The 27731-nt window shown below is 46.2% G+C and overlaps 1 protein-coding gene across 1 annotated transcript in view; it reads left to right on the top strand.

Moving 5' to 3' along the window:
* The window catches only part of VPS13B (vacuolar protein sorting 13 homolog B), a 714607-nt gene that overhangs the window by 682016 nt on the left and 4860 nt on the right, over positions 1 to 27731 (top strand). Inside the window, exons 55-60 of the mRNA XM_090283521.1 lie at positions 7305 to 7423; positions 10883 to 11688; positions 15844 to 16020; positions 17937 to 18107; positions 25007 to 25183; positions 27204 to 27306. Coding sequence (XP_090139647.1) covers positions 7305 to 7423; positions 10883 to 11688; positions 15844 to 16020; positions 17937 to 18107; positions 25007 to 25183; positions 27204 to 27306 — 1553 coding nt within the window. The remainder of the gene's footprint in view (positions 1 to 7304; positions 7424 to 10882; positions 11689 to 15843; positions 16021 to 17936; positions 18108 to 25006; positions 25184 to 27203; positions 27307 to 27731) is intronic.

Here is a 27731-nt window from a genome sequence, read left to right as displayed (position 1 = left end):
GTGTCCCTGGCCCACACCTGGTTAGGATACTAACCACCAAGTATCAATGCCCTCGACTTCCCTGCCTCACTTCAAGGCCCTGAAGTGGCCACCGCTGCTCTTATCCAAAATGTGACAATGATCTTTAGATTTGCAGTAAAAAAGGGAAGGCATGAAAAATAAGCTTGCATTGACAATTTTGTCATAATTTTGATCCTATCAGGAAAATAGTTTAGAATCCTGTCATAGTATATGGGATGTTGATTTCTGATAGAAACCTTGGGAAACATTGTTTTGAAAATTCAACACAAAAAAGGTACACAGAAAACCTAGTAGTTGCCATTTAACTAATACAGATGTTGGGAAGCATGCTTCAGTCATTCGGTCAAGTACGGACTGATTTCCAGTGTGCGCCACACATTGTAACTTGGTGCTGGGGCGAAAGAGAATACCCATGGCAGCCCGTGCCCTCGGGGCGATGGCCTGTGAGGAGACGGAAAGTGAGCAAGTAACCACACAGGCTGCAGGGTTCTTGTGAACCAGGGTAAGAGCTCCAAAGCAAAGGTTCGGTTGTGCTGCAGAGTGGGCAGCAGACAAGCCTGAGAGGCCAGGGCATCTGCGCCCCCAGGGAGGAGCAGGCAGTGAGAGGGGGAGGTTTCCTGGCAGAAGGAGCCACATGTCCTAGGCTTTGGTGTTCAAAGAGGGAACATGGTCCTCTCAGGGGCTGAAAGGCAGGGGGGCCCAAGCGCAAGTTTACAGAAAAGGGGTAGGGGAGAGGAGGCTGGTGCGGCATTCAGGGCCAAGCCGGGCAAGGTCCTCTTCCTACAATCAAGGATTTTGGTCTTTAGCTTAAGAGCATTGGGGAGTCTTTGAATTGTTTATAAAAAGCAATTTCTGACCAGTTTGAGTGGAGAAGGATGAGCAGTTTGAACCCCAAAAAGCAGATTAAAATTATCCCTTCACAGGTGGCTTCTCTTCTGATGAGATCCAATAAATTCTCATGGTCTTGGACTCTTAGCAGGAGTATGTAGCGGGGTCGCTCTTCTCCTGTTTTCTTCTCAAATAGCGTGTGGGTATAAGGGAGGCGGAGAGGACAGCTAAGTACCACCTACAAAGTGCTTTCACATCCACGCCCACATTCTCTTTCACTTATCCCATCAGCTTGTACTGAGGATCCTCCCGGGGCCAGGCCCTTGTCCTGAGTAAGCGTAATTCCTGCCTTCAAGGCCCTGAGTATCTAAATTATTGTCCTGAGAAAGAGCCTTTGATCACCACAAAAGCCCTAAAGTAGAGCAATAATTTTCATGTGTTTTTAAACTGATAAGAGGGTTAGGGCTTAAAGAGGAATCAACTACGAATCAGGTGGTTTGTAACTAACTGCGCAGGGTCAGGCTCCCATGTCACCCTGTCTTGCTCTTCCTACACCAGCTGAGATCACTGTCTGTCCTGTGGGGGTTCTGCCCTGGCTACAGATATGCTACCAGAAAGTTCATGAAAGCACAGGTGAGAGGAGGTTTTCTAATTTCCTTTTACTTCGTGCAAGAGTTCCTTCCATGACATTGCCCCTCAGAAAATGCCTGTGCCACAGCTGTGGTTTGTTCCAGCAGTGGCTGCGAGGACATTAGTGCTCGGATCGAGCTGAGACCACCCTCTGCAGCATCCATCCACTCAGCCTTGCATCGGCCCCTGGAGCATCGGAGATCATTTACTTCCCCTTTGACAGCAACTCTACAGTCATTTGAAGGCAGCTTCGACGTCTCCTCTAAGTGTTCTCTTATCCAAGCCAGACAGCTCTGGTTCCATGCATCATTCGTTCAGTAAATGTGATTTCCAGACCTGTCACCACAGTTACCCTTGTCTGAACACACTAGTGTGTTATGTGCCCTTTTAAGAATCTGGCAGCCAGAATTACACTTAGTATTGCAGATGTGGTCCAACCTGCTCTTACTTCCCCGTGCTTCCATTAATAAGGTAGAAGATTGAGTTAGCTTCTTATTAACAAGTTCCGACTGTTCGTTATTATTGAACTTGTGGTCAGCTGCATCCCCCAAGTCTTTATCACATAACTTGCTGTACCGTTGACTTTACATTTATCCCCAACAAATTAAAGGTTGTTGCTATTGACCCTGCCCAGTTTGTTGAAATCACTTTTATTTGGCTCACTTGGTTGGAGCATCGTCTCATAACCAAAAGGTTGCAGGGTCGATTCCTGGTCAGAGCACACATCTAGGCTGTAGTTTTGAACCCTGCTCCAGACACATCCTGGAGGCAACTGATCAGTGCTCCTCTCCCATCACTGTTTTTCTCTCTCCCTTCATTTCTCCCTTCCTCTCTCTCTAAAAAGCAATGGAAAAAAAAATGTCATTGGGTGAGGATTAATTTCTTTTTTTTAATTTGTGATGCTGTCATCCAACGTACTAAATATCCACAGTAGCTTTTTTTCATCTGTAGATGTGATAAGCATGTATTCTACATGTTCATCTTACTCATTTATAAATATATTGAACAGGACAAGTACAAAAGAACGGTAGTAAAAAATAACTGACGGCATTATTCAGGACTGGCTAGCTTCTTTGGCATTAACAAACAACTAAAAAAATTCCTCTTGGCCATCAGTCATTTACTAAACCATTCTTTTTCCCACACACATAACAAACAAATCTCCTCCCCAGGGTTCTAACCAGTCACCTATGAGCTCATCTGCTCCCCCTTTCCCTGCCATTTAATAAGACAGGATAACAGGATCATAGTCCCACCAAATTGGAAAGAGGAAGAATGAGAGACATACAGTGGCATCTCATCCCTAACAAATCTGAAATTTTGGGAGCACATATTGTGGGATAGATACCTTGGAAGCAAGGAATAGTCTTTGAGCTGTTTCTGTCCTTGGACGGGCTGTCTTCCCATTGTTCTTCCAGTCCTTGTATCTACCCTCAGAACTCTGCTTTGGCCAAAATTGAAGCTTGTTTTGAGTCTCAAATAATCACAGTCTCTTTTAGTATATGCTCATGATTTATGGGCAGTAGTAATTTCCTAAGAACTCAGTAGACTTCTTATGTTTGGTTTCAGAAAATTCCACGTGCCAGTAACCATATTCATGGTACTTTTTAAAAAACATACTTCTGTGCCATGTTGCTTCCTTACCTCTCTCTGGCTTGAAGAGAAACTCTGTGGGAAATTTTTACTCTTAATCTAAATGTTTTTATGAGTCACTTTAACAATAAAATAATGTTGACATTGAGTGTACACCTATATATAGCCTAGGGCTGAAGATTCATCTGCCTTCATGTTCAAAGACAAAATCGCTTGCTGTTGGGAGTTTAAAAGCATTTCTAACTTTACAGGGCCCTGAATTTCTGGATTCGCTCTACTCTGTCATTTGAATTGCAGACTGGCCACATTCTTTCCTGAGCTCCTCTCTTCTTCATAACACATCACCAGACACAGCCAGCAGTGGCCAACACACACTACTAGTGTTTTGTCTCCAAACCTCATCTGCTAGAGCCACAAATTTGTTAGATTTATGATATACTTCCCAAGTAATCTCAGACAACAGTTTTACTAAATGACTTGCCACTGCATAACATAAATCCCCATTTTGTAGCCTTCATTATCAATTTCTACAATTAAGCCAAGGACTCATATTTTTAATTCTTGTTAGAACCCTACTTCTATTGCCAATATCTGTGTTAGTTAAGATGGGCTAGGTTATGCTGCCTGTTATAATCCTAGAACTTTCTTCTTGTTCATGGCCATGTGCCTAGTGTTTGTCGTTGAGGGGTGGCAGCTGGGGAGGGGGTAGGGAGAGGGCTTGTGTTTTACAAATTCACTCAGGGACCCTGGTTGATGGATCCGTTCTCCTCTATCTTCCCCATTGTAACAAACCATGCCAAAACCTAGAGGCTGAAACAATAGTGATTAACTTGTGACTCGAAGGATTTGGGTGGGTGACTTCTGCAGGACAAGCCTGAAATCACTGATGCGGCTGCATTCAGCTGGAGGGTTGGCTGAGAAAGGAGGCTGAGGGACAAGCTCGTCTGGGAAGTCTGGGCATCTCTCTCACCACATGGTCCTTCCTCCTGAGACAGGCTACACCCAGCCTCCTCACACGGTGGTAAGAGGGTAAACCCCAGTAAGCAAGCTTTATCAAGCTGCTTCATCCCTCATTTCCTGATATCCCATTGGCTAAAGAAAGTCACATGGCCGAGCTCTGTGCCAGTATGGGAAGGGACTAAATGAAGACATGGGTCCCGGGATGGGCAGGTGCCTGACTGTATAACAATCTACCACAATTGTCCAGAGCAGACGTCAGCAAACTTTTATTTGAGGTCTCGCTAGTAACTGTTTTAGGCTTTGCAGGCCATTCAGCCTTTGTCACGATTTCTCAACTCTGCTTTTAGACAGAGACAGTATATAAATAAATGAATAGAGCCGTGTCCCAATAAAACTTTATTTACAGTAACAAACAGCAAATCGGATTTGGTCCACCATGATCTGGAACATTCAGTCTCTGCAGGGGAAGAAGGCTGGCTCTTTCATGCTTTGACTCAGAAGCAGCACATGTCAGTTCATTGACCAAAACTAGTCACATGACCATACCCTACTGCAAGGGGCTGAGGAGTCGGATCCCGCCACAGGAGCCACATTGAGATGTTGTCCTTTCGGATCTTTACTGAGTACCAGGCACGTGGTTATAAGTATGGAAAAGAATGGACACAAAACCACCGCCCTCATTTGTTTATACAGCAAGCATGATGGTTAAGAAACTGAGAGGAAGAAGCATTTTACACATCTCTGCTCCAAAACTGTTACTTACTATCTCATTATTTGTGCACTTGGCTTTTTCACAGCTTGAGCTGTGAGCAACTTGAGGGCCTGATTCTGTCTTCCTGCTGCCTAATATAGTGGTTGAGTCATTGTGAGGCCTCTTCAAGTGTCGAAAAATTGATTGAATGACTGAATGATCAAACCAACAGACCAAAATAACTTTAAACTTCTGGAGAACTGATTTATAGGTGCCTGATTTCTCTGGCACTTGGTTACCTGTCTCCCTAATCCCTAGAGCCGCCACTGTACAAAAAACTTGGCACTGTGAGCTGTTTATCCGCTGTGAAAAGAGACAAGGGCAGGCTCCGAGAATAGAGTCTGTATTTCTTCCATTCTAACAGTAAGTGGAAGGGACACCCAGCAAAACTTTCTTTTCAGAAGAGAAAGAAGGACCTTAAAGGTTTAGGTTAGTTTGCTTGCTTTCTAAGTCCCTTGGGCAGTTAACAGAAGCCATCAACTTGCCTTATTTTTATTATCTTCGAAAGTATGAGTATCCTCCCATCGCAATGCCTGAAGATCACTTTGACAATGAGAACAATAAATATTTCCCTCCTCTGGCCCCCTCCCCCCTCCCTCCTTTGAGGGATAGTGATTCTGGTTTTTCACATTCTCTGCTAAAACCCTGGGGCAGGCACCAAAGTATGGATAGTCATGGAGAGAAGGGAGTGTTGACTGTAGCATAGGGTCTTAAAGGTTTGTACCAAATGAATAATCCCATGCCTGTGAGCCTGAAAAGGCAGTTGACTTACTTTATACATTATATAAAAGAATGGCTTTTATAAATGTGTTTCTGAAAGAACACCTGTTTTAGAGTCATGAGCTGAGCCATTTTTTTGTTGCCTACATGCCACATTTTATCGTGTTCAAGTTCAGTTCTTACCTTGGAACAAAGAGGGAAAATTCAGGATACAGAGTCTTTTGAAATAGATACTTTTGCAAAGCAGCCCACTTGGGAAACTTGTCCATAGAGAATACGAATGAACCCTACTCCTACCCTCAGGAAGCTGACAATCTAGTGATTGAGTGTGGTATATAAACAGGTGACTGTGATACAAGTTGGTGATTGAATAGAAATATAGTCAAAGTACTATGGGAATTCAGGTGTAGGAATGGTATCAAGCTGAGGAAAGGAACAGAAAAATTAAGAGAATAGAATAAAGTGTCCTAAAGCTATATATGCAAAGATACGTAGGATTTTGAAAGGAATTTATGGGGAAAAGTGTATTCTAGGCACAGGGAGGGTTGAGGGTCAGACAAGGGCCTAAGCTGGAGCGGTGGATGTGGTATGAACAATGAAGCACAAGTAAGTGCAGGAGGCAGCAGAGCTAGAGGCTCTGATGACCCATGGGCTGAAGGAATGAGGAGAGGGAGGAGGCCAGGATGGCACTAAGTGTCCTGGATGCTGCAGAAGGTCAGGATTTCTGAAGGAAGAGCCATTGTACAAGAACAAAGCCCAGTGACCTTGAATTTGCTTCAGACCTGAGACTGTGAGTCTCCTGTGGTTCTGTGGACACTCCTGGTAACTTCCTTGGTCAGAATTAGAATACATTCATTACGTGTCAAGCAGGCACCTAGCTTGGTTCCTTCATCCAGAAGTTATGGGTCTTTCTTTGATTTGCTGTCCTAACAATAATAAGAGCCCCGGTTGGACTGAACTGATACTGCAATTCATTAGAATCAACGTTCCCAAACATAAGGAGGTTCTTGCCCCTACCCTCAGGTAGTGTTGGCTGCAAACATGATGTTCTTGGAGTTGGTTTTCAAATAGTTCTGTTTTCAACTATTTATTCATCTAAGCAAATTCAGTATTTATGGCTGAAAGGAAATCTGTCCTGCTGGCCTGGCACCTGGCTTCTGAGATAGAATGGTTTTTCATTCTCAATCCACTTTCTCAGTCACTGTAGAAAAATTAACTTAGACTCCAGTTCAATGAACTTATCTTACAGTCCTGTAACAAGTTATGTAAAGGACTTTGGAAGGATTATGACCTGCCTCATTGGTCAGTTTGGGGGTAAGTTTTTGTGTCCCCAGCATAGAAGAGCATTCTCATAGTAGTAAGTCAACACTCAAGAACCTGAAAGGTTTTTACACATTGCATTTCAAGTCTGGAGTTTTAGAGGGTTTTTTATTTCCCCACAGAAACTCACATGCACACAGAAAGCTGGCCCATGGCTGGGCCCCAGCCCTCACGGGGTTATTTGCCAGTTCCAAGGAAATGGAGAATGAAGACACTCATGCCCCGTCATCCTTCATTTTTTTTCTCTGAACCTTACAGCTGGATATTGAAAAATCTGGATTTGATCTTTCTTTTCTTTTTTCATTTCAAGTCAGCTAAATAGCCTGTACACATGGATAGAAAGAAATATAAGCAGGAAGTGTTTATGGCATTGAATCAGAACTTGAGACTAAATTTAAAGTTGGTCATTTCAATAGTGTTTCTTATTTCTTTTTAATCATTGATTTTTTGTTTGTTTGTTTGTTTGTTTGTTTGTTTGCAGATCGTGTTCCTGACTGGCTTTGGTTATGTCTATGTGGACATTGTCCATCAGTGTGGCACCGTCTTCATCACTGTGGCCCCAGAAGGAAAAGCAGGACCTATTTTAACCAATACCAACAGGTAGGTTGAATTAGTATCCCAATAGCAGTATAGTAAGCTTTCCCATTATGAAATTATAAACCTATTATTTACCATTTTTTGTCATATCTATACATTAAAACTTATGGTTAATTATTGTGCAGCCCATCAGGATATAGTTATCAGCATTAAATCATATCTATAATAGCAACCTATTATCTTATTTGGGTACCCCTTCCAGTTCTTCTGTGATATTAGCAAACCGATTTACAAACTAACACATACATCTTAAAATTAAATGTTATCATTAACATGAGATATATATTAATACTTATGTTTCCACATGGCAACCTAGTCGTTAGTAGGGGAATAGATAATACATAAATGTCCTGCAAGTGTTATATCCACAGAAAATAGGCTTTGAGGATTTCAGTAGAATAGAAAGATGCATGTGATAAACCTAGAATAGAGAAAACAATATAAATTGAGTATATAAATATGACCCTAGTTATGTGTCATATGTGCCTCTATGTATACATGCATAAACATGCAGGCACACATTCTCTGTCACACACACGCACACACAGAAAACCTTCCTAAAAAGAAGCCTGAAAAGAAAAGAATGAAAATTGTTAGTAGATATGGGTTGTTGTAAGTATTTATTATTTAATAATTTTTGTATTTTCATTTTATACAGTAAAAATTTATTTTGTAATCAGAAAAATTATTCTAACAACATAAAATAATACCAACTTTGATACATTTGTTTAGACCCTTTTTTTAAAAAGTTTCTAGCTTTTCACATATGGTTAGGAACTTATTAATTTGGACACTGCCAAATTATTATTAATTTGGCTTTATAATATTTCAAACAAGTTTGGGTAGAATGTTTTCTTTGCCGAGAGTATTTGTAAAATAATTAATTTCATAACAAAATTAGAGACTAAATTTTAAATTGCATAGTACAAAATTTCAAGTCTACCCAAGAATTTCAGAAACATTTTTAGGGCATTAGTAGGGCACTGCTAATGATATTAGCAACAGTCCATACATTCAGTGGTAGGAAGAGGAAAGGCCTAGCTATTTACTTGTAATCCCTTAATTCATTTATTTACCAGATGTTTTTCAAGTACTTATTGGATGCCAGTTGCTGTTCTAGAGGTAGTGATACGTCAGTAAATAAAGAGACCAAAACCCCTGCTCTTGAGGAAATCATATTCTCATAGGCACAGAATGGGAGGACAAAGAATAAACATAATTTTAAAAAGGAAGTTTTATAGTAATCATAATCTAAATTTATTTCATTATACAAAAATGTAAGGAAGGTTGATATTCTGCAGATATAAAAACAGAGCCAAGTAAGGAGGACATAGGGACAGAGAGAATGTAGTTTTTAAAACCTGGTGCAAGTCTCACGAAGAAGTTGGCATTTGAGCAAAGACCTAAAAGCAGCAAGAGGGCTGGGAATGTGGTTGTCTGGGGTAGAGCTTTCCACGGGGCACAGTCAGCAAAGGTCAGAAGCATTGTGGCCGGCATATTGGAGAAGCCACGGAGGGCCAGTGTCGGGCCAGGTGGAATGGGAAAAGTGAGAGCGTAGTACCTGCGGTCAGTGAGGTAAGGGCCGGAAGGAGGGGCACAAGGTGTAGGGCTTAGTCTTAATTCTGAGTGAAATGGGGACGTCCTCGGACCTTTTTGAGTAGAGAAGTTTCATGATCTGACCTAAATTTTTAGAAGATTCTTGGCTGCTTGGTTGAACTAGATTGTCATGAAGCAAGGGAAGCTAGTTAGGAGATTATTACAGTTATTCACACTGGAGAGAAATAAGAAATGGTCAGTGTCTGGATATCCTTTTAAGGACAAGCAATGGGATTTCCCTGGTCTATTGGATAAGGGTTGAAAATAGAGGCATCAAGAAGGAGTCCAAAGTTTTTGGTCTAAGCAACTGGTAAAATATGGCTACCATTAACTGAGATGGGAAAGACTATGTGTAGATTTGGGGGTAAGACCAAGAGTTCGATTACAGACATGGCAAATTGAACATTGCTTAGACATATAGATGACTGAGGATAGGCAGTTACATATGTAAGATTGGAGTTCGGGGGAGTTCTAGGCTGACTATGCAGCCTTAGAAGTCATCAGCATCCAGCTGCCTTGTCAAGCTGCGAGACTGGTCAGGATTTCCAAGGGCAGTGAGTGGAGATGGAGAAGAGGGCCAAGGGCAGAGCTTTGGGCACCATAACTTGAAGAGATGTGGGTATAAAGGAGGGATCCACACAGGTGACTGAGACGAGATGACCAGAGGTAGATCTGAGAGACACACGTGTAAAGAAATTAATTTCCAGCAGGAGGCAGTGATCGACATCAAATGCCACTGTAAGTCGAGTGAGCCACAGACTGGAAGTCCACCATTTGATTTCGCCATGTGGAAGTCACAGGGGCCGTGAGGAGAGTTGCCTGGGAAGACTGGTGAGGGGCGGAAGCCTGCTGGGAGCGAGGTTAAGAGAAAATGGAAGGACAGGAATAGAAGACAATGTGTACAGAAAATGCTTTGGAGTTTTTTGGTAAAAGGGGTCAGGAAAAGGAGTGGTAGCTAGAAGAGGTAGTGGGGTTACAAGAGGGATTTTCTAAGATAGGAGAAAAAACAGCGTGTGCATAAGCTGCTAGTACTGATGAGAGTAGGTGATGACGCTGAGGAGGAGCGAATAGAGAGACCCCTGCTCAAGGGGACGCAGGCGTGGGCTCTGGAAACGGTGGGGCAGTTGCCTACAGGCTGAGATGCTGGCACACGAGCTGTTGTGGTGGGAGCCTTGCTCGGTTTCTTTAGCCTGCTTTACTCTTCCAATTTAAGGAGTATTGGTTATTTTATTGTGTCCTTCTGCCTTGTGATGATAATGACAGAGGATTAGTGCACGAAGACAAGAGGGATTTTGGAGTAAGAATCTGGTGTTGATAAGGAAAACACATAGAGCAGTGGTTCTCAACCTTCCTAATGCCGTGACCCTTTAATACAGTTCCTCATGTTGTGCTGACCCCCAACCATAAAATTATTTTTGTTGCTACTTCATAACTGTAATTTTGCTACTGTTATGAATCATAATATAAATATCTGATATGCAGGATGTATTTTCATTGTTACAAATTGAACATAATTAAAGCATAGTAATTAATCACAAAAACAATATGTAATTATATATGTGTTTTCTGATGGTCTTAGGCGATCCCTGTGAAAGGGTCGTTCGACCCCCAAAGGGGTCGCAACCCACAGGTTGAGAACCGCTGACATAGAGGAACATGACAAGAACTTGTAGGAGTCCCATTGGGAACAGTTCCCAATATTGCTTGAGTGTGACTGGTTCTGTCCAGACGCTGTGTACTGAAAGTTGAGTCTTATGTTTCTTATGAGAAGCTGACGAGACATCAGGAGGTGTTTAATATGGCACTATCATTTTTAAAAAAGAAAGAAGCAGGGGAGACTAATGTTCTTTTCCTTTTCTCTTCTAGAAATCCAGAGACAATGGTGACATTTACAATGTTCGTCACGCAGTTGAGCCTAGCAGTGTTTGATGACCTCACCCACCACAAAGCATCATCTGAACTTCTGAGACTCACGCTGGACAGGGTTTTTCTCCAGGTGCTGCCAGTGGCCTCTCAGCTCCCTGGGGAAGAGCCCAGCGCAGCGCCCTCCCAGCTCCGCTGCATGGAGGTCTGCTGCGGGGACCTGCAGTTGGACAACCAGCTGTACAACAAGTCCAATTTCCACTTCGCTGTCTTGGTCTGCCAGGAGGAAAAGCCAGAACCTACTCAGTATTCCAAAATGCAGAGTCTCCTTGTATCCAGCAAAGATTTGGAAGAATATAAGAAAAAATGTTTTATCAAATTTTGCCTCACCTTCACGGAGGGCGAGAGCTTCCTATTTGATATGAATGAATTCAGTTTTGAATTGAAACCTGCCCGATTGTATGTGGAAGATACATTTGTACACTACATCAAAACTCTGTTTGAGACCTACCTTCCTAATGGCAGCCTGGACGGCCACCCCACGCTGCTCTCCGGTGGCCAACAGGCATTGCCCGTGCAGGTCAGACAGCACGCCAGGGCCTTGGTGAGCCCGGTGAAGCTGCAGAAACTGGTGATACAGCCAGTGAATCTCCTCGTCAGCATCCACGCTTCCCTCAGGCTGTACATAGCCTCTGACCACACCCCACTGTCCTTCTCGGTGTTTGAAAGAGGGCCCATCTTCACCACGGCCAGGCAGCTCGTCCATGCCCTGGCGATGCACTACGCCGCTGGGGCTCTTTTCAGAGCAGGTAAGGACGCAGCCGCGGGTCTGAAGATCCAGAGCCTGGGCAGGAAGGAAATGCTTCAGACAGCAAGACAGAGGGAGGCAGTACGGTGAGCGGTGAAGAGTGTGGGCTGTGCAGTTAGACAGCAGTGGATTGCGACCTAGACTCTGGGACCTCGGTCGTGTCATTGAACCTCCCCAGGCCTCCGTGTCCTCAGCTGTGAAATGGGTTGTTAAGATTTTTGAGAGGCTACAGTCAAAGTATACAAAGTGCCCTGAATTTCACTTGGTACATAATAAACATTAAAGCAATAGTAGCTGTTTATTCGCTGTTATGTAACTTAGAATTGTAATTCCATTTAGCAGTCTTTTGGCTCCTTGCAGGTACGGCGCTCTGTATTCTCACGCTAGCGCAGCCAGGGAAAGCAGCCCAGGCCCTCAGCCCCAGGCCAAAAAGCAACGCAGTTCTAGGTTGTTAGCTTTCTCATGACAGTCCTTCAGGAAGAGCCGCGGGAGAGAAATTCAGAGGATTTGTTTGCTCCTAAGATGCACTACGAGCCTTCTGCCTCACCAGTGCAGCCCTGCCTGTCTAGACAGATGGCAGAGAGCAGGCTGCCGGTGCCTCGCCTCTCTGCACAGGCCCGAGCTGCAGGAGTCGGCAGGGCCGGTTTGAACATGTGTGCAGAATGCTGTATGGGGAGGATGGTGTGCCAGAAGCTGTGTTGGGGACCAAGGTGCCTCGAATACTCTTATGGCAGCGGTTTTCAGCCTTTTTCACATGATGACACACACAAAGTAATTTTTGCCAGTCTCACAGAAATAAAAAGGGGAGGAAGTATAATTTTGATTCATTCACACTGCATGGCTATTGTTGTGTTTGCTGTTGTCATTTTTTTATTTGACAGTCTAAGGGAAGAGAGGTCAGTGCCCCTGACTAACTAGTCAGGTGTTGCATGTTTTAAAAAGTCTTGTGGCACTTCGTTTAAAACTGCTGTTCTGTGGTAATCAGCATCAAAGCACACATTCCTGACCTAAGTTCACTCTAAAGGAGTTTCATTTTGACAATTTGGCTCCTTATGTTCCCATGAATTCAAGCAACGCACACCAGCCAGAGTTGGTCTTGTGGTCCTTTTTTGATAAAGAACATGGAAGTCTTCTTTCTTTCTGAAAGTAACAAAGGAGAGAACTGTTGTAACATTGTACTTGGTGAATGCATTCCCCAAAAAGATCAACTTTGTAGCAGCAAATGACCCATGCTGTTGCCATACTGGTAAGATTACATTTTCTTCATAATAAAATTCATAGTTAGTAGGGCTACCCAGAACTCTTAAGTGAAAATGACAACACCCAGAGAAGCCCCTGCCCACACTGTTGTTTTGATAGCTTGCACAACAATGAAGAAGTATTTCCCTCTTGCTAAGAAATCATTTAAAAATAAGCAGTTAACATTTCAAATTTAATAGACGGGTATAGTTATAAACAATTCCAGAAATGTACCCTTTCAGGCAGTTTTTGCTTTTAACATGAGAAGAGTGTACGTAGGTTACCGAGCTCTGATCTGGAGCCCGGGAAGGAAGAGCCTCCCATCCGGTCCCCACGTCACACTGAAGTGTGGCAAGCACCCACAGTGCAATGATCTGGCGGAGAAGCTCCAACTGTGGCACCAGGAGCCATGTCCCTGCACCCTGCGTGCTAAAAATGATGGCTTTGTTTTGTTTTATATTTTTAATGAGCCTTCCCAAGAACATTCTGTTTGGATTTTTTTGTCATCTACTTAAAAAACCCTCTAAGCTGTTGTCCCAACCTCATTATATGCTGAGACAAGAAATTCTAATATAAAGGGTCAGGGTTTTAGGGCCTGTTGGGAATTCTGTCTCTAGAAACCTACAGACAGTCTGAAAATTATCTGGAAGAAAGTAGTGACTGAGTGAGTTGGAAATGGGCAGACGCAGGCGGTTCCTGGACCCCCAAATTGGGAGCGTTGGAGGGAACGTACTGCCCTGGTAGAGGAAGGGGTGGGGCTTCCTGGGAGCAAACATGTTGCATAAAGAAACAGTAATTAGAAATGAGTAACTAACCCTATTTAAAGGAAAGAATGTGGGCTTTATAATTCCCTGGTGTCCCTCTACCCCAAGTTTCCGTTTGATGGGACACCAGACAGAGAGATACCTTTTTTCAACAAAATCCCCAAACAAGTCAGCGAAGGATATATTTGCTTTTGGAGGGAATAGTTAAAGGAGTGTCCTGGGCTTCCTTCTGCGCTCTTCTGGCCGGCTCAGATGCCACTGAGAAGCTGCTCTGGTCCACACGTAGCCCTCCCATCAGGCAGTGGTCCTAATCCGAGAGACCCTACTCTACCTTCACCTGGGGAGACTGGGTTTCTGTGCCCCTGCACTGGGACCTTTGGTGGGCGGTAGCTACTTTCTTCTTCATTTCTATGTAGAATCGTTGGAGAGAAGAGGTATTACAATGTTTCTAGGCCAATCTCCAGCCTCCAGGTGGACCTTTACAACTCTTTCAGGCTAAAGGGCATCTGCTGTTTCTTTCCGTCCAGAGAGGGTCCTCCGAGGAAGAGTATTCCACAGCCTTCCACGGGACCCTGCCTATCTATTCCTTGTAGCCTGGGCTCACCATGGGGGGGGGGGGGTTGCTTGGAATCAGGTGAACCTGGATTGGAAACCCAGCCCGTGTGTCTAGCCCCCGGGGAGATTGTGAGCAATTGTCTTAGTCTCTGACCTAGTTACCTCCTTTTCCTGCCTTCCTGGGAGGACAGGGAGACGGGCTATTAATCATGTCGGATTCTCCTCTCTCCTCTGGGCCTAGTACAGTTCCTCAGACCAGGGAGAGGTTCAGTCATCAGCTAACCTGAACTTACATAAAGGGAGGTAACAGTACTTCTCTTGCACAGTTGCCTGTGATACTTAAAAATGTTGAATGCCTGGCACCTATACGCCCTCCCATTTCTAATCATCTTCTAGAAATTATTTCCTCTTTGCACATAAACCCTAGTGTTTTCTTCCTATTATTCCAGAGGAGAGAGGTGGACTCAAATTTTAAGAATGTCCCTCTCTACAATAGCTGGGCCTGGGTCCCATTAGGGCTGTGGCTGAGCACCACACCTTCCCAAGCCTCTGGGATTGGTGACATGACTGGGATCTCTGTCACAGGTCTGTCCTCCAAGAACTCGCTGGTGAGGCAGGATTGGCTCCCACGTGGGTTCTGTCCCCAGGACCTCCCCGTTAGAACTCTCAGTCCAGGGCTGGCAAGGTGCGTGGGTTACCAGGGAAGTGGCCTGTTTGGAATGCTCCTCACCTTAGCCCTTGGCCCTCGCCTGCCCTTCCAGTCCTCTGGGCGAGAGCCCCAAGCCCACCCCTCACCCCGCCAGGGAGGAAGACAGAGGATGGCCACTGCCGGAGTCCACACCTCACCACGTTCCCACGGGGCAGTGCACACAGCAGTCAGGCCACTGAGCAGGCCGGCTCCTGGCAAGCCCAGCTCACAGAGGAAACCAGATCCAAAGCTCCCCTCCTGGGATGTTCGCAGGGAACACTCCCCTCTCGCTAACCTAATCAGTATGTCCATGTCACTGAAGTTTATACAACTGCAGCTGGGGTTGAACGGGAGACATTTATCTGGCTCCAGCTCCGCTCTAAAGGGAAGCACTCAGCTTGGTAGGATTGGGAAAGATTAAAAATAACTCCTCCATCTTTGTCAAAACTTTGCATCCCCCTTGTAACACCCCATTTAGCATCTGGCCTCCTCCCCCGACCAGGCTTCTTCTTACCCCAGTGCCTCTGCTGCCCCAAGGAGGTTTGAAAGGTAATGTCCCAGCCTGCAAACACCTGCAGCCCAGGGACCGCCTTTCCTCTGGCGGGTGGGGGTGTGGGTCCCCTGCACATGGGTCCCTTTTAGCAGGAATAGAGGCGGCTCCGGCAGGAAAGTCATATTAAAGCTATTTGTGAGGCTGCCAGAGGATCACTTTGATTTATAAAGTATGAAAGTTTGCCACATCTGAATTCACAGTGAATGAGTTATTTCCCATATTTTGTTCCAAAGGAGCTTATTACATTCTCAATTCTAGTGTGAAAAATGAATTGCAGGGAAAATGTGTCATTTTCCCCAAACGTTGAAAGTGCTGTATTTAAGGTTTCAGTAACTCCTTCCCCTTGGTCCCTTCCAGGCTGGGTGGTTGGCTCTCTGGAAATCCTCGGCAGCCCGGCCAGCCTGGTGCGCAGCATTGGCAATGGCGTGGCCGACTTCTTCAGGCTTCCGTACGAGGGGCTGACCCGAGGCCCCGGGGCCTTTGTGAGCGGAGTCTCCAGGGGGACAACGTCATTCGTAAAGCACATTTCCAAAGGTAGCTCTTTTGGTTCCTGGTAACAATGCCTTATTTCATTCTTTCCTGTCTTATATTTTTATTTTTAAAGAACGTGAGTAAGTTCTAAATGCCCCGGGTTTGCCTCTAGCTTTGTTTGGCTTGTTAACTTGCAGTGAAATGTTGGGTTTGTAACAGAGCTCATACATAATGTCTTATGTTTGAAACAGATCAGTCTTGCCTGTGTAGTGCATGAAAATGTTTCAGAAACTTCAGAATTTTAAACCTCCCATTGGGAAAACACGGACTGGCTCAACTGTTATTCCATGGGATAAATACAGAAATATTAAAGGTGTTCAGGACTCCTGCGAAACATCAGAAACCCTACACTGTGTTGCCTCATCATATTTTTTTGTAAATGTAGATATAGTTGTCATAACTTCTGTGAGGATATGGATACCGATTTGACGGGGAAGCCTATGTGGGTGAAACAGCCAACTTCTCTCCAGCAGGCCACGTACACAGTGCCATCTTGTGGCCCAGACAGGTCACCAGGCACAGAAGCCGAGCCCTGCCCTCTATAAGAAGCGGGATGTTTTCTTTTTATCCGTGTGTTTGCTTGGCGATATTTTGGTCGTGTTGGCAGTGACTCGGGAACTAACAAGGGCCATCTGAGTCCCCTTTTCTTCTCAGCAGGAGGCAGAGAAAACAGGGCAAAGGGCTTCTCCCACGTAAGAGGCTTTTATGAGCAGGCAGGTTATAGAATTCTCTAGAAGGCCTCAAAAGGCGACTTGAGCTTGAAATATGAGAACCCATGACCCATCGAGGGGGCCTGGCCAGAGAACAGCAAGAGCAATAAACCAAGCTCCCTGGACAATGGCAGGACCTCTCCCCCGGGCCTCAGCCGCCCGAGGACTGCCGCAGACCTGCAGGGACTCACAGATGAGTCACTGGTAGACTCCTCACTCCTAACACGTAAATCTCTGTGGTTCTGTTGTTTTTATTTTAAAATAAGACAACACCTGCTAAACTGAAATCCACCAGTACTTTTAGCATGCTGACTCATGCATGTTTTTTACACTTGTTCTCTCCTCTTAGTAAAATCTGTTTGGTCTGTTGGGATATGTGTGTGTGCATGTGTGTGGGTGTGGGTGTTTTCTTTTCAAATTACTGGTAAAGATGAGTTACAAAAACAGCATCTTCTATTTCTTCTTGAAACTTGACATTCATAACAAATGAGCAGATTTATTAGCTTCAGAAATGTGTCCATTGATGTCATTCAGTCTTGTTCATTGAGATCTATGCAGACTTGCTAGAGTGGATTCTGAATATTTTGAGCAAGAGGCTGATAGAGCCTTTCTTAGGAGAAAAAAAAAACAGACAGTCATGGCTTCCATGTGATACACTCCCTTTATTGTTATTGTCCTCACATTTTTCAGTTAACATCCTGAATATCAAAATCGCACATACTCTCCATGGCACAATAATCATTTCCTCAAAATGTGAAATTCTAAACTTCAGTGTCTCCCCTTACTATGACTGAAATAATAAGGAGGGAATGATTTTTAGTCCTAAAGTGGAAACATTTCTTTGCAATCTATCTAAAATTCAGCAACCTTTCAAATCAGAGCAGGCAAATTTTAATCTTCAAAGCCAGGCCTCAGTGATGACTTCAGAACTAACTGCTTTAGCCAGGCCTTGACAATCAAATGTAGTGACTGACAGTTTCATGTGAAACTCGGGGCATTTCTCTGCTGACGGAGATCGTCCTGCGCCTCTGGAAGAGGGCCACCACCAGCATAAGCAAGTGTTAATTTTCACCTTATTAAGGCTCTTGCTCCCAACTCCCCAAGAGGAACCGACCATCACTCACCATCTGGGCACGTCCAGAGGCACAGATGGGCTCCCACAGCCCTCTGGGGTCCAGCAGGCCAACCCCCATGCTCTTGTGTCCGCAGGTACCCTCACCTCCATCACCAACCTGGCTACAAGCCTGGCCCGGAACATGGACCGGCTGTCCCTCGATGAGGAGCACTATACCCGGCAGGAGGAATGGCGGCGACAGCTCCCAGAGAGTCTGGGCGAGGGGCTCCGGCAGGGCCTTTCCCGGCTGGGCATCAGCCTGCTCGGTAAGGGGTTGCTGGGATGTGCGCTCTGGGCTGCCCTATGACTCCGGTGAGGGACGTGGACTCCCACTACTGAGGGTGGTCGGGAAGTTCACATCCTGTCTGTAGACAAAGCTGAGACCCTGAGAGGACATGGCACTCACCCTGGTGCCTGCCATGAGCCAGTAAGGCTCTGGAGCAGGTCCCCCTTTTGAGCACCATGGCGTGACCTGATGGGCCATCCCATCTGATGGAGGAAGGCTCACCTGTGCCCACGCCATGCGCCACCTTCCTTGGCCTCGAGCGTGAAATGTGTCTCTGGCCTCCTCCGGCTCCCGCTCTCCAAAACAGAATCATGCCCCTGCGCAGGGTGTCAGCTCAAGGACAGCACCTCACAGCTGTCTGCATGTCTAAGGGAGTCACAGGCACACCTGAAGCCTGGCTCCTTCCCGCCACCGGTACTGCAGATGCCTGCTTTTGTTCCAGAAGCACTGGAGCAGCTTGGTAAACCTCGGTGAGAAGCCCACTTCGGATTTTTTTTTGTTTTGGTTTTTTTTTAAGAATGCCAGATCAGGCTGACTCAGGGTAATTATCATTTGTTATGGATATTTCCAAATATTACAAATGTTTGAAAAATCACTTGCTTTGGAAAAATCTATAAAAAGGAGGCTTCAGAGCTGAACTTTTGCAGAGCAGGATTTTCAAGGGTATTTTTTGTTTATTTGTTTGCAAAGGAATTTAAAACTGTATTGCTTGGCAGCGTGCCTGCCCGGCATCTGAAGGAGTGTGTCTCACGGAGATCAAAGTGCCCAACGCAAAGAGAACAGAGGTCAGGAAAGCTGAGCTTGAAAGGGTTTGTCCTCTCTCCAGTCTGCTGATCCAAACACAACCCCTCAACTCGCAATGCCGCCAGCTGAGGCTCAGAGAGGCCCTAGCGAGATGTTACAAGAGCAGGTTAAGTACTAGAAATTGTTGGAGTCAGCATTCAGTGGTGCAGCACTGTCATTTACTAACTGCTGGGTAAAGGAGCATCCCTGAAGGCGGCGGTGGCTGTTCTGGGGACGGGGGTGGTGTCGGGGTGGGCCACATGCTCAGGAGCCACGACCTCTGGCTAAAGTGTCCAGATCCCTTCTTGACCTCAGACAAGTTCCTGTCTTCTCTGAACCTGGGTTTCTCTGAATGTTGGGGCTGGAAATGCCATTGTTAGAAGTCATGATGGTCAGTCATGTGCCAGGCACAGAGCCTATGTTGGGTAATCAGGACTTATTATATTATAGGAGCAAAGGAACTATAAGAGTTGCTTCATGTCAGAAAGGGTCATGTGAGCTATGGCAGAAGCCTTTGCTTTAGTTTTAGACCAATGAGTTAAGTTGCTGTAACTACAGAAAGTGACAATCTTGGGTTCCTCGGGTCATTGTTTAGAGTCTGTGGGACCTCTTTTTGCTCAGAATTATGGGTTCTGTGCCATCTTCCCGGAGCAGGAGAGCTTCATTCCATCCATCCGAGCCCTTCTTGGAGCTCCAGGTGCTCACAGAGGAGACCTGAGCTGTCTGGCATGTGGTTGTTTCCATCCTGACTAATGTATTCTCCCGCCCAGAGAAGCCTAGCTCTCCTACAGTTTCCACCCTATAAAATTGTGCCTGAGGACAGGGCTCAGTGATGGGAGGAGCCATGGTTCTGCCTTTATGATGTCATCCTTCAGGGCATGGCTCCTGTTGCTAACCCTCAAGCTTGGATCTTTGCAGTAGTCCTTGGGTCTTATACATCCTCATCCACGCAAGGGAGTTATTTAGTCTGTGGAAACTGCAGGGGGCTTAAAGAGTTTTTCTGCATGTCTGGGCATTGCAAAAACCTAGGACTTCTGGGGACAATGTAAATCCTCCCCAGCCTGTGCCTGGCCTGGCCCTGGGCCCCAGGGGCTCCGCCCCCAGCAGCACACCCTGAGCACCACTTCCACATCTGTGCTCTCAGCCATTTTAGTTCACCGTGGGGCTTCTCAAGGTCGGCCCAAACCGGCTGCCTTTGCTCTAAGAATTTAAGAGCTCTCTGTATTCCATATAATCACAGTGTTACCTCAGAACATCTGGTCGTAGAATTCCCTGATGTGTGGCAATAAGAGACGAAGAGAAGGACCAACCAAGTCCCCTCACCTGGGAAAGTATAGATTTGTCACCATTTAATCCATGCCCAGAAATGCAGTTTAGTGCCTAATTAACGCTAGAGTTGTTACAGTTTGCAACCTTTGCTTAGTGAAATCAAAGTGCTAGTTCCTCTGTTTCTTCTTTACAAGACGACCCAGTTAGTAGAAATGTATTTTAAAGAACCCTTCAGGGTTGACGGAGTACTTCCACAGGTGCCATCTCCCTGGATCCTCAAACCCAAGGCACGGATGAGGCTCACGGACTTGCCCAGGTCCAACCTCCAGCCAGGACGAGAGCCTGGCCTCTCCACACGTCACCCACCCTGAGGGCTCCGAGCCTGGGAACAATCAGGATGTGGGGAGACTGAACAATTGAAAGTTCCAGGGTGGGAAAACACATTTCCCCCAAATGTTGATGGGTTCGTGGGCCTTCCTGACGCTGCTTCGCCCTCATGGAGACGCTGTGGAGTGTTATGAGACACTGAAAAAATCAAAGGGAGTCTCTGGCTGCTGTGCCCAGACACATCGCCTCAGGTCAGCAAGGAAGTGTCAGCTGGCAGAGAGATGCCGCTGAAAGATGCCGCCGAGGCTCTTGGATGAGCTCCACCACAGTTTTCGAAAAGCAGAGGGTTTGGAACAGCTCTGTTTTGCCTGCAGAATTGGCACCAGGCTTGCCCACATGTAGCAGATCCGCCCCCATACACCCCGCGTTCTACTGCTCCCTGGAGTCCGTGCCGAGGGAGGATGTGAGCCCCGTGTCTCAGCTCCACGCCACGTTCCCTCCGGGACGTGCCTGCTCGCTCGTTACTGCCCTGGCAGGACATCAGAACTTGCTTCCCTGACCCACGCTTTTGGGCTGCTGCCCGACTTCTGAAGCATCGATACATTTCCCAGCAGCCTCACCCTCTGTCCTCACAGCCACTCCTGGGATGCCATTTGGAATCCCAGCAGCATGGCCTCCGGCAGATGAGCGGGGACACTCCCTCCAGGGAGCGAGCCCAGGGCTGCGGCCCGGAGAGACGGCGCTCCTGAGTAGTGCCCCGGCGCCTCTGTCCGCCCTTCGCCGGCTGGTTTGCAGGCACTGGGGAATTCAGGAAGACTAGTACCTCCTTCTCAACTTGCTAACCTGTGCTGGTCCAAAACAGTAACAAGCTGGAATACCGGGTCCGCTCTGCAGGTCTCGTTTGGAACGGGGCGCTGTGCGGCGGGGCCCCAGGGGATGCCTGTGCCTCTGCTGTTGGGATTTATTTTCTTAAGTGCCCAAAATACCATTACAATGTGTGGTCAGGGCAGCACCGAAGGAACCACGCAGGCAGGACTTCCACAGCTCGGGGACGCTGGTGTTTGCCTGAGACTAGGAGTGAGTCGGCAGAGGTGAGGGAGGGCCTTTGTAAAGTTTCCTGGCTTCAAAGAAAGCCATCCTTGCAACTGAAGGTCCGAAAAGTCTACACCTCCCGGTTTCTGCCGTGGCAGCACACAGGGAGCTGTGGCCCCACCCCACCCCCCAGCCCCCCAGCCCAGGCGCACCCTTCCTTCCCTGCCTCACTTCATCACCTCACAGCCGCCGCCATGTGGCCACCCACCCCGCGGGCCTGATGCCAACAGACAAGCGTGGGGATCAGTTTCCACTGCCCAAACCTTCGAGCAGGTTTCAGTATATGACAGTAAATAATTTACCAGTGGTGGGATTTAGCTGGATTATACTAATAAGAGAGCTGTCTGAAGCCCTAAGAGAAGCAGGCCCTCTGTTCTCCAGCTCGCACCTGGTGACCAGTGAGGTGTCGGCGTGTGTGACGGGCCAGCTTTCCTCCCCCCGGATCGGGAGCTGGGCGATGGCATGTGATCTGACAGCTTCTCCTCTACCTTAGAACCTAACACCTTGTCATGGGGTTCAGGCTTTCCACTTTTGGGGGCTGCCCAAATAGTTTATCTATCAAAGCCAAGGTAACTGAGCCTTTATTTTGGCCAGTGGCTGGAGAAAGTGGAAGATCAAAGGGGAGTTTCACTGCGATACCTGTTCGCACTCACGCAGGTGGAAGCTAGAGCCCTGTGTGGATAGACACTCAGGGCATCAAGGCCCATGGACAGGTAGGCCCGGCCTCCAAAGGGAAAAGGGAGTCTCTTCGAAGTACTACTCACCCCCCACCCCGACTCAGTGGTGATAGACTTATTGGAAATCTGCATTTGAGAAAAGACATTTCTACCAGAAATGCAGGCGGTAATTCAATTCATTGATGAGTCTGTAATTATTTACCACCCCCACCCCCCCGTTTTCCTACTCTTAAGCATAGAGACCTGTCAAATCAGATAATGACATCACAAAAATTGTAGCCCTCGGTTTCATGCTAATCACTTTCAACTGTCTGCTTTGAAATGATTTGAAGACAAGACTTCCCAGGGTTCCCACTCTCCCAGGCACTGAAGGCAGCCGCCACCTCCACTGTGGCGGGTTCCATTAATACTTCCCAGCCGCCCACTCCTGACCTCATCGACCAGAGAGCAGAGCCTCAGATTCCTCAGACTGAAAACGTGAGGCGAGCTCCAAGCTCCAGTGCCAGGGTGGGGTGACTTGGGGGCACCAAGCAGTGACCCCTCCACCCTCCCTTGCCAGGGCACAGGGAGGGGGTGGGCAGATTTGAGCAACTCCCCCCACTTCCCGCATCATTTTGTTAGGTTTGAGAAGCGGTCTAGACTGGGAAACAGACGTGTCGCCTCAGGTCGTTCTTAATCTGTTCGTGCATAAACTTAAATGGCTCTGTCAAAATTGAGAGGACTGGAATCCTTGAAGAACATTCCCTTTACAATTGACCTGAAGGAACTGGCCTTTGGTTTTACTGGATTTTGTTCAATGGAATATTGCTTGAAATTAGCAGGTCATTAACTGAGACCTGGAAATCTCCATTTACCCAAGAGACTTTGAATTAGTGGCATTTGAAATAATGTGATTTGACATGTACTAAAATTTCTACCAGGGGGACTGCATTTTCATTAATCCTAGCAGGCCTGCGTTGAAAACAAAGAATTCTGTCAAGAATTGTAGTGAAATGTTTACCTCTCATTGAGTTAGGGAACCCTCCACTCCATCACGGAAAAAAACCCAGCCGGGTGAGGCTTCCACTAGGTCTCATCATCGGCCCTGAGAGTACGAACAGCGGGACAGACATCCCACGGGAAAGCCGTCAGAGCAGAGCGCAGTGAGAGCGGGGCTTTGAGCTGTTCCAAAGCTTAGAGTAAGTGGCCAAACCTCAGTTAAAGTGAGAGAGAAGGAAGTTTTTCCAAGACTGGCAAAGGGAAGAGCCTGTTTCGTAAACAGCATCGGGGAACAGCTTGGTGGTTAAGAGCGAGGCTGTGACTCTTGACTCCTAGACCCTAATCCTGCCTCAAGCTTGGGACAGCTGTGTGACCTCGAGAAAAGCTCCTTAACCTCTCAGTGCCTCAGTGGCCTTTCCAGGGAGTGGGGATAAAAACCATGCCTGACTCCTGGGATTATTTGGATTAATGATCTCATACAAGCAAAGCTCTCAGCACAGTCCCCAGCCATAGCAAGCACTCAAATCAGATTAAGCGAACAGGCGTGCACAGCTTGCCGGCAGGGATATGTTCTGAGAGGTGAGTCACTCGGCGACTTCGTTGTTGTGCAAACATCAGGGAGTGCACTTACACACCCCTAGATGGCAAGGCCCACTACACACCTAAGCCGTGATGCAAGCCTGCACAGCACGCAACAACACAAGTGACATCAATCACAGGAGGAAATGTTGCGGTCAAGTGATGGGGTAAACCTGAGGTGTATGAGGCTGTTGCTGGCATGATGATAAATTTTTTTCTGTAATAGAGAGAGAGTACACTCTAAACAGTAAAAGGTATACCAGCAGGTCCTCAAATAGTCATTTTGTTCTAACATTGATGAGATGCCACGGAAATGCAACTCTTGTTTACATCAATTAGCCTGCAGTAAAATAGGCAGAACCTGTCTCTGACCTTAAGTGAGGACTTACTATATAGTAAATATTATACATAGACCAGTTACATAGTCATTTATTATTATCAAGTATTATGTATTGTACATAATTGTGTGCGCCATACTTTTAAAGGACTGGCAAGCAGTAGGTTCGTTCACAGCAGCATCACCAATAACACGTAACACGTTACACTGCATGACAACAGGCATGACGTTGCTGGACGATAGAATGTCTCTAATGGATTTTGGTGGGACTGCCATCATACACGTATCCCGTCATTCACCAAAATATCATTATGCAGCACTATGTCACAGAAATGATTACTGTATCAACAATTACTTATTAAATAATTATTACTAACTTATTAATGAATAATTGCTCTACCCAAAAGGGACAACATAGAAAGGGGCTGGCCCCCCTCAATTTTTTTCATCCTCCTAAGTCATTGAAAATTTCTCAGGCTGAGAAGGCTCTCTCTCTTTCTAAGGGATTGCTGACTCTCTAAACTGCATTGCCTGGTTTCTGGAGAAAGGCAGGGGGCTGTCACTAGGATAGTCTGACGTTTAATACATTCTGAACTGAACTTCACAGGTCCTTCCTGTAGTGAACCAAACCCCGTCTGAACATTGTGTTTTGATGAGACTATAAATGTCTCACTTAAACTGCCCTCAATATGCTTAGATAATTGGTGAATAAATGTAAAAAACTTTATGAGGGTGGGCTTTCATTTTCAATCTAAATGACATTATGTTCCAGATTGAAGGTTTTCCCCTTCTCAAGATTTTAAGTCTCAGCCCTTACTGGGGGCTCTTGTTTTTCAGGTGCAATTGCTGGCATAGTCGACCAGCCGATGCAAAACTTCCAGAAAACATCCGATGCTCACGCTTCAGCAGGACACAAGGCCAAGGGAGTTATCTCAGGCGTGGGGAAAGGAATCATGGGGGTGTTCGCAAAGCCCATCGGAGGAGCTGCTGAGCTTGTGTCCCAGACTGGCTACGGTGAGTCGGGGGCGCCCTTCAGCCGACTCGGACATCGCTGGTTAATCTGCGTTGTCACACCGCGGGTTCCTGAGCTAAGCGCGCCCTCCCACGGCAGAGGAGTGAAGAACACGGCAATGAGTCTGCGCAGTTAAATAGCTACCTTTCTCACCTCCTTATGCTCATTTACATGCGGAGTAGAATTGTACTACTACCAATAAATTATAATAAAATTACAGAACCAGGAAAAAGTAACCAGTTACAGGTTGAGGGCAATATGTAGAATATACTGAAGCAGAGAATAGGATTACTACTTTTCTGGTGAGCAGTTTGAAAGGAAAACTAGATTAGGAAGGAGAAAGGTATCTTTAAATTACAATTACATTTGGAGAATGAAAGAGACAAGAGCATGCATGTGCGTGCATGTATGTGGGTGCACGCACACGCATGCCCATGCTTGGCGCTTGGCGTGGCTTTCTCACCTGCAGACTCCGTGCTGCTGTTGCAGCCAGGTTAAGTCTCCTACCAGTGGCAGCAAAGCTGTGTGACCTGCAAATGAACACCCTTTCCCCAAGCGGACAGTTGTGGAGAACTTGGCCTCTTCCCGTGCATGCATGTGCACACAGGAAAGGAAGCACATCATCCCATGCTTATTTTCTGCATTCTTGACAGAGCACATGCAAGTGATGTTTTAACAAACAAGTGACCGGAATTGTTACCTTTTTACTCATCATCGTCATCATTTTGGTGGTGAAGTAGGCTGTCTGGCTAGTATCAGACTACAGGGAGGCTCTCTCATTTGTCAGACATGGGAGCACTCCACACTCCACATCTGCCGTGAAGTCTGCGGGGGGGTTTTCACTGCAGACATACATCCTGCACCTCAGTAGGTCTGACGAGAGGCAGCCGGATCAGAGCATAAAAACAGTGTCTGAGAGGAAGGGAGTGGCAGATGAATGCCCACACTCAGGCAGCCATCCGGAGAGGTTCCTTTAAGGGACCACACAGACACAAACATGTGTTCCTCTTCACTTACCCCTCCCGCTCCCCCTCTATTTCTGTCTCTCCTCCTGTGAAGGGCATTTTCACTTACAGGGAAACTGACAAAAAGAGCTGCTGTAACTCCTAAGTGGACAGATACCACCTTATCCAATGCTTACATATGAGTAAAAACAGTATTCCTTTAGCTGTAGTCTTCAGTAAGGGACAGCCGACTTGTACTTCATAAATTCCTTTGGTTTTGAAATGCTGTTGTCCCTCGCTGTGCGTCTCCCAGGGCTGAGATACTCTCCCTTATGTAAGAGCATCTCAGAACAGAGCCTCCGAGAGCCTTGTTGGTTTCCATCATTCTTGTAAAACTTTTATTACTGCACTGAAGGTTTTACAAACCACTAACTCTTAGTGTAATGACTGCCTCGTTTATAAACATTTACAAGCCCTCAGAGAGCACACAGGCTGTACCATCTTTGGCTCTGGAGAGTCTCTTTGGAGGCCTGCGTGGCTGCTCCTGGGTGCCCTCGTTTGGTGCTGGCACCAGGGGGAGCGTGTAATAAACCTAGATCTCAAGAGTGCTCATAAATACATATGTGGGTTCATGTTTAACAACTGGGTTAAGTTATATAAGTACTATATGTAGGCAAACCACGTGCCTCTGTGCATCTCTGTTGTTTTTTGGTACTAAACCAGCCACAGCAGATATAGGACTATTGCAATATTAAGCAAGAAAGTCAGCTAACAGTCTTGACTTTTTTACCACATAAATTGTAGATGATGTGTGAGCCAGTGCTCAGGACCAACTACTCCCAGGAGCATTAAGCTTCCTCTAATTGCCCGTCTATGCTTAGGCTGTAGCCAATGTAAGATCACCAGGGTTAAGAGCATTGCAATATTTAATGATTATCTATACACTTGCTTCCAAAGCTGTGACATCATTTTGGATCTGTAGCATTTTATGGATGGCTCTAAGCAGATGATATCACTGTAGCATGAAACTGTTTTCCAGAAAACAGCTAGTAACACTTCCTTATTTCTCTTACCACAGGTATTTTACATGGAGCTGGACTTTCTCAGCTTCCCAAACAGCGCTACCAGCCAAGTGATCTACATGCTGCCCAGGCTTCAAATAGCCACGTCAAATACGTCTGGTAAAATAATCTAGATGCTTGCTTAACTGAACATGCACACTGCATGTTAACAGAGGCTGGCTTGATCTGAGGTTCACAGGTCCCATTTCCATGGGAGCCCAAGAGGAGCAGTCATTTTTAGCATCTCAGGCAAATCCAGGGCATCCTAGAGCCAGAGCAAGGGTGCTGTCCCCAGATCTGGGTATACCCCTCAGGAGGATGCATACTGGCAGAGAAACGAGAGCTTGTGAGAGGGCCTGAGATTTTCTCTGGAACCGATCTTCTGATTGGGGGGCGGGGGGGACATCTCTAATGGGAACAAAAGGAATTAGGGCTGAGGGAAATCCTTACCCCCACAAGGAGCTGGGCTCTGTTGACCAGAATCAGTTTGAGAATTCAAGATCAAATAAATAATCTTCAGATCAAATAAATAATCCCTTGAGGAG

This window comes from Furipterus horrens, unplaced genomic scaffold (genome assembly GCF_987537825.1).
Source record: "Furipterus horrens unplaced genomic scaffold, mFurHor1.1.pri manual_scaffold_7, whole genome shotgun sequence".
NCBI lineage: Eukaryota > Metazoa > Chordata > Mammalia > Chiroptera > Furipteridae > Furipterus > Furipterus horrens.
Note: the sequence above shows the minus strand (reverse complement) of the source record. Positions and strands in the feature narration are given on the sequence as shown.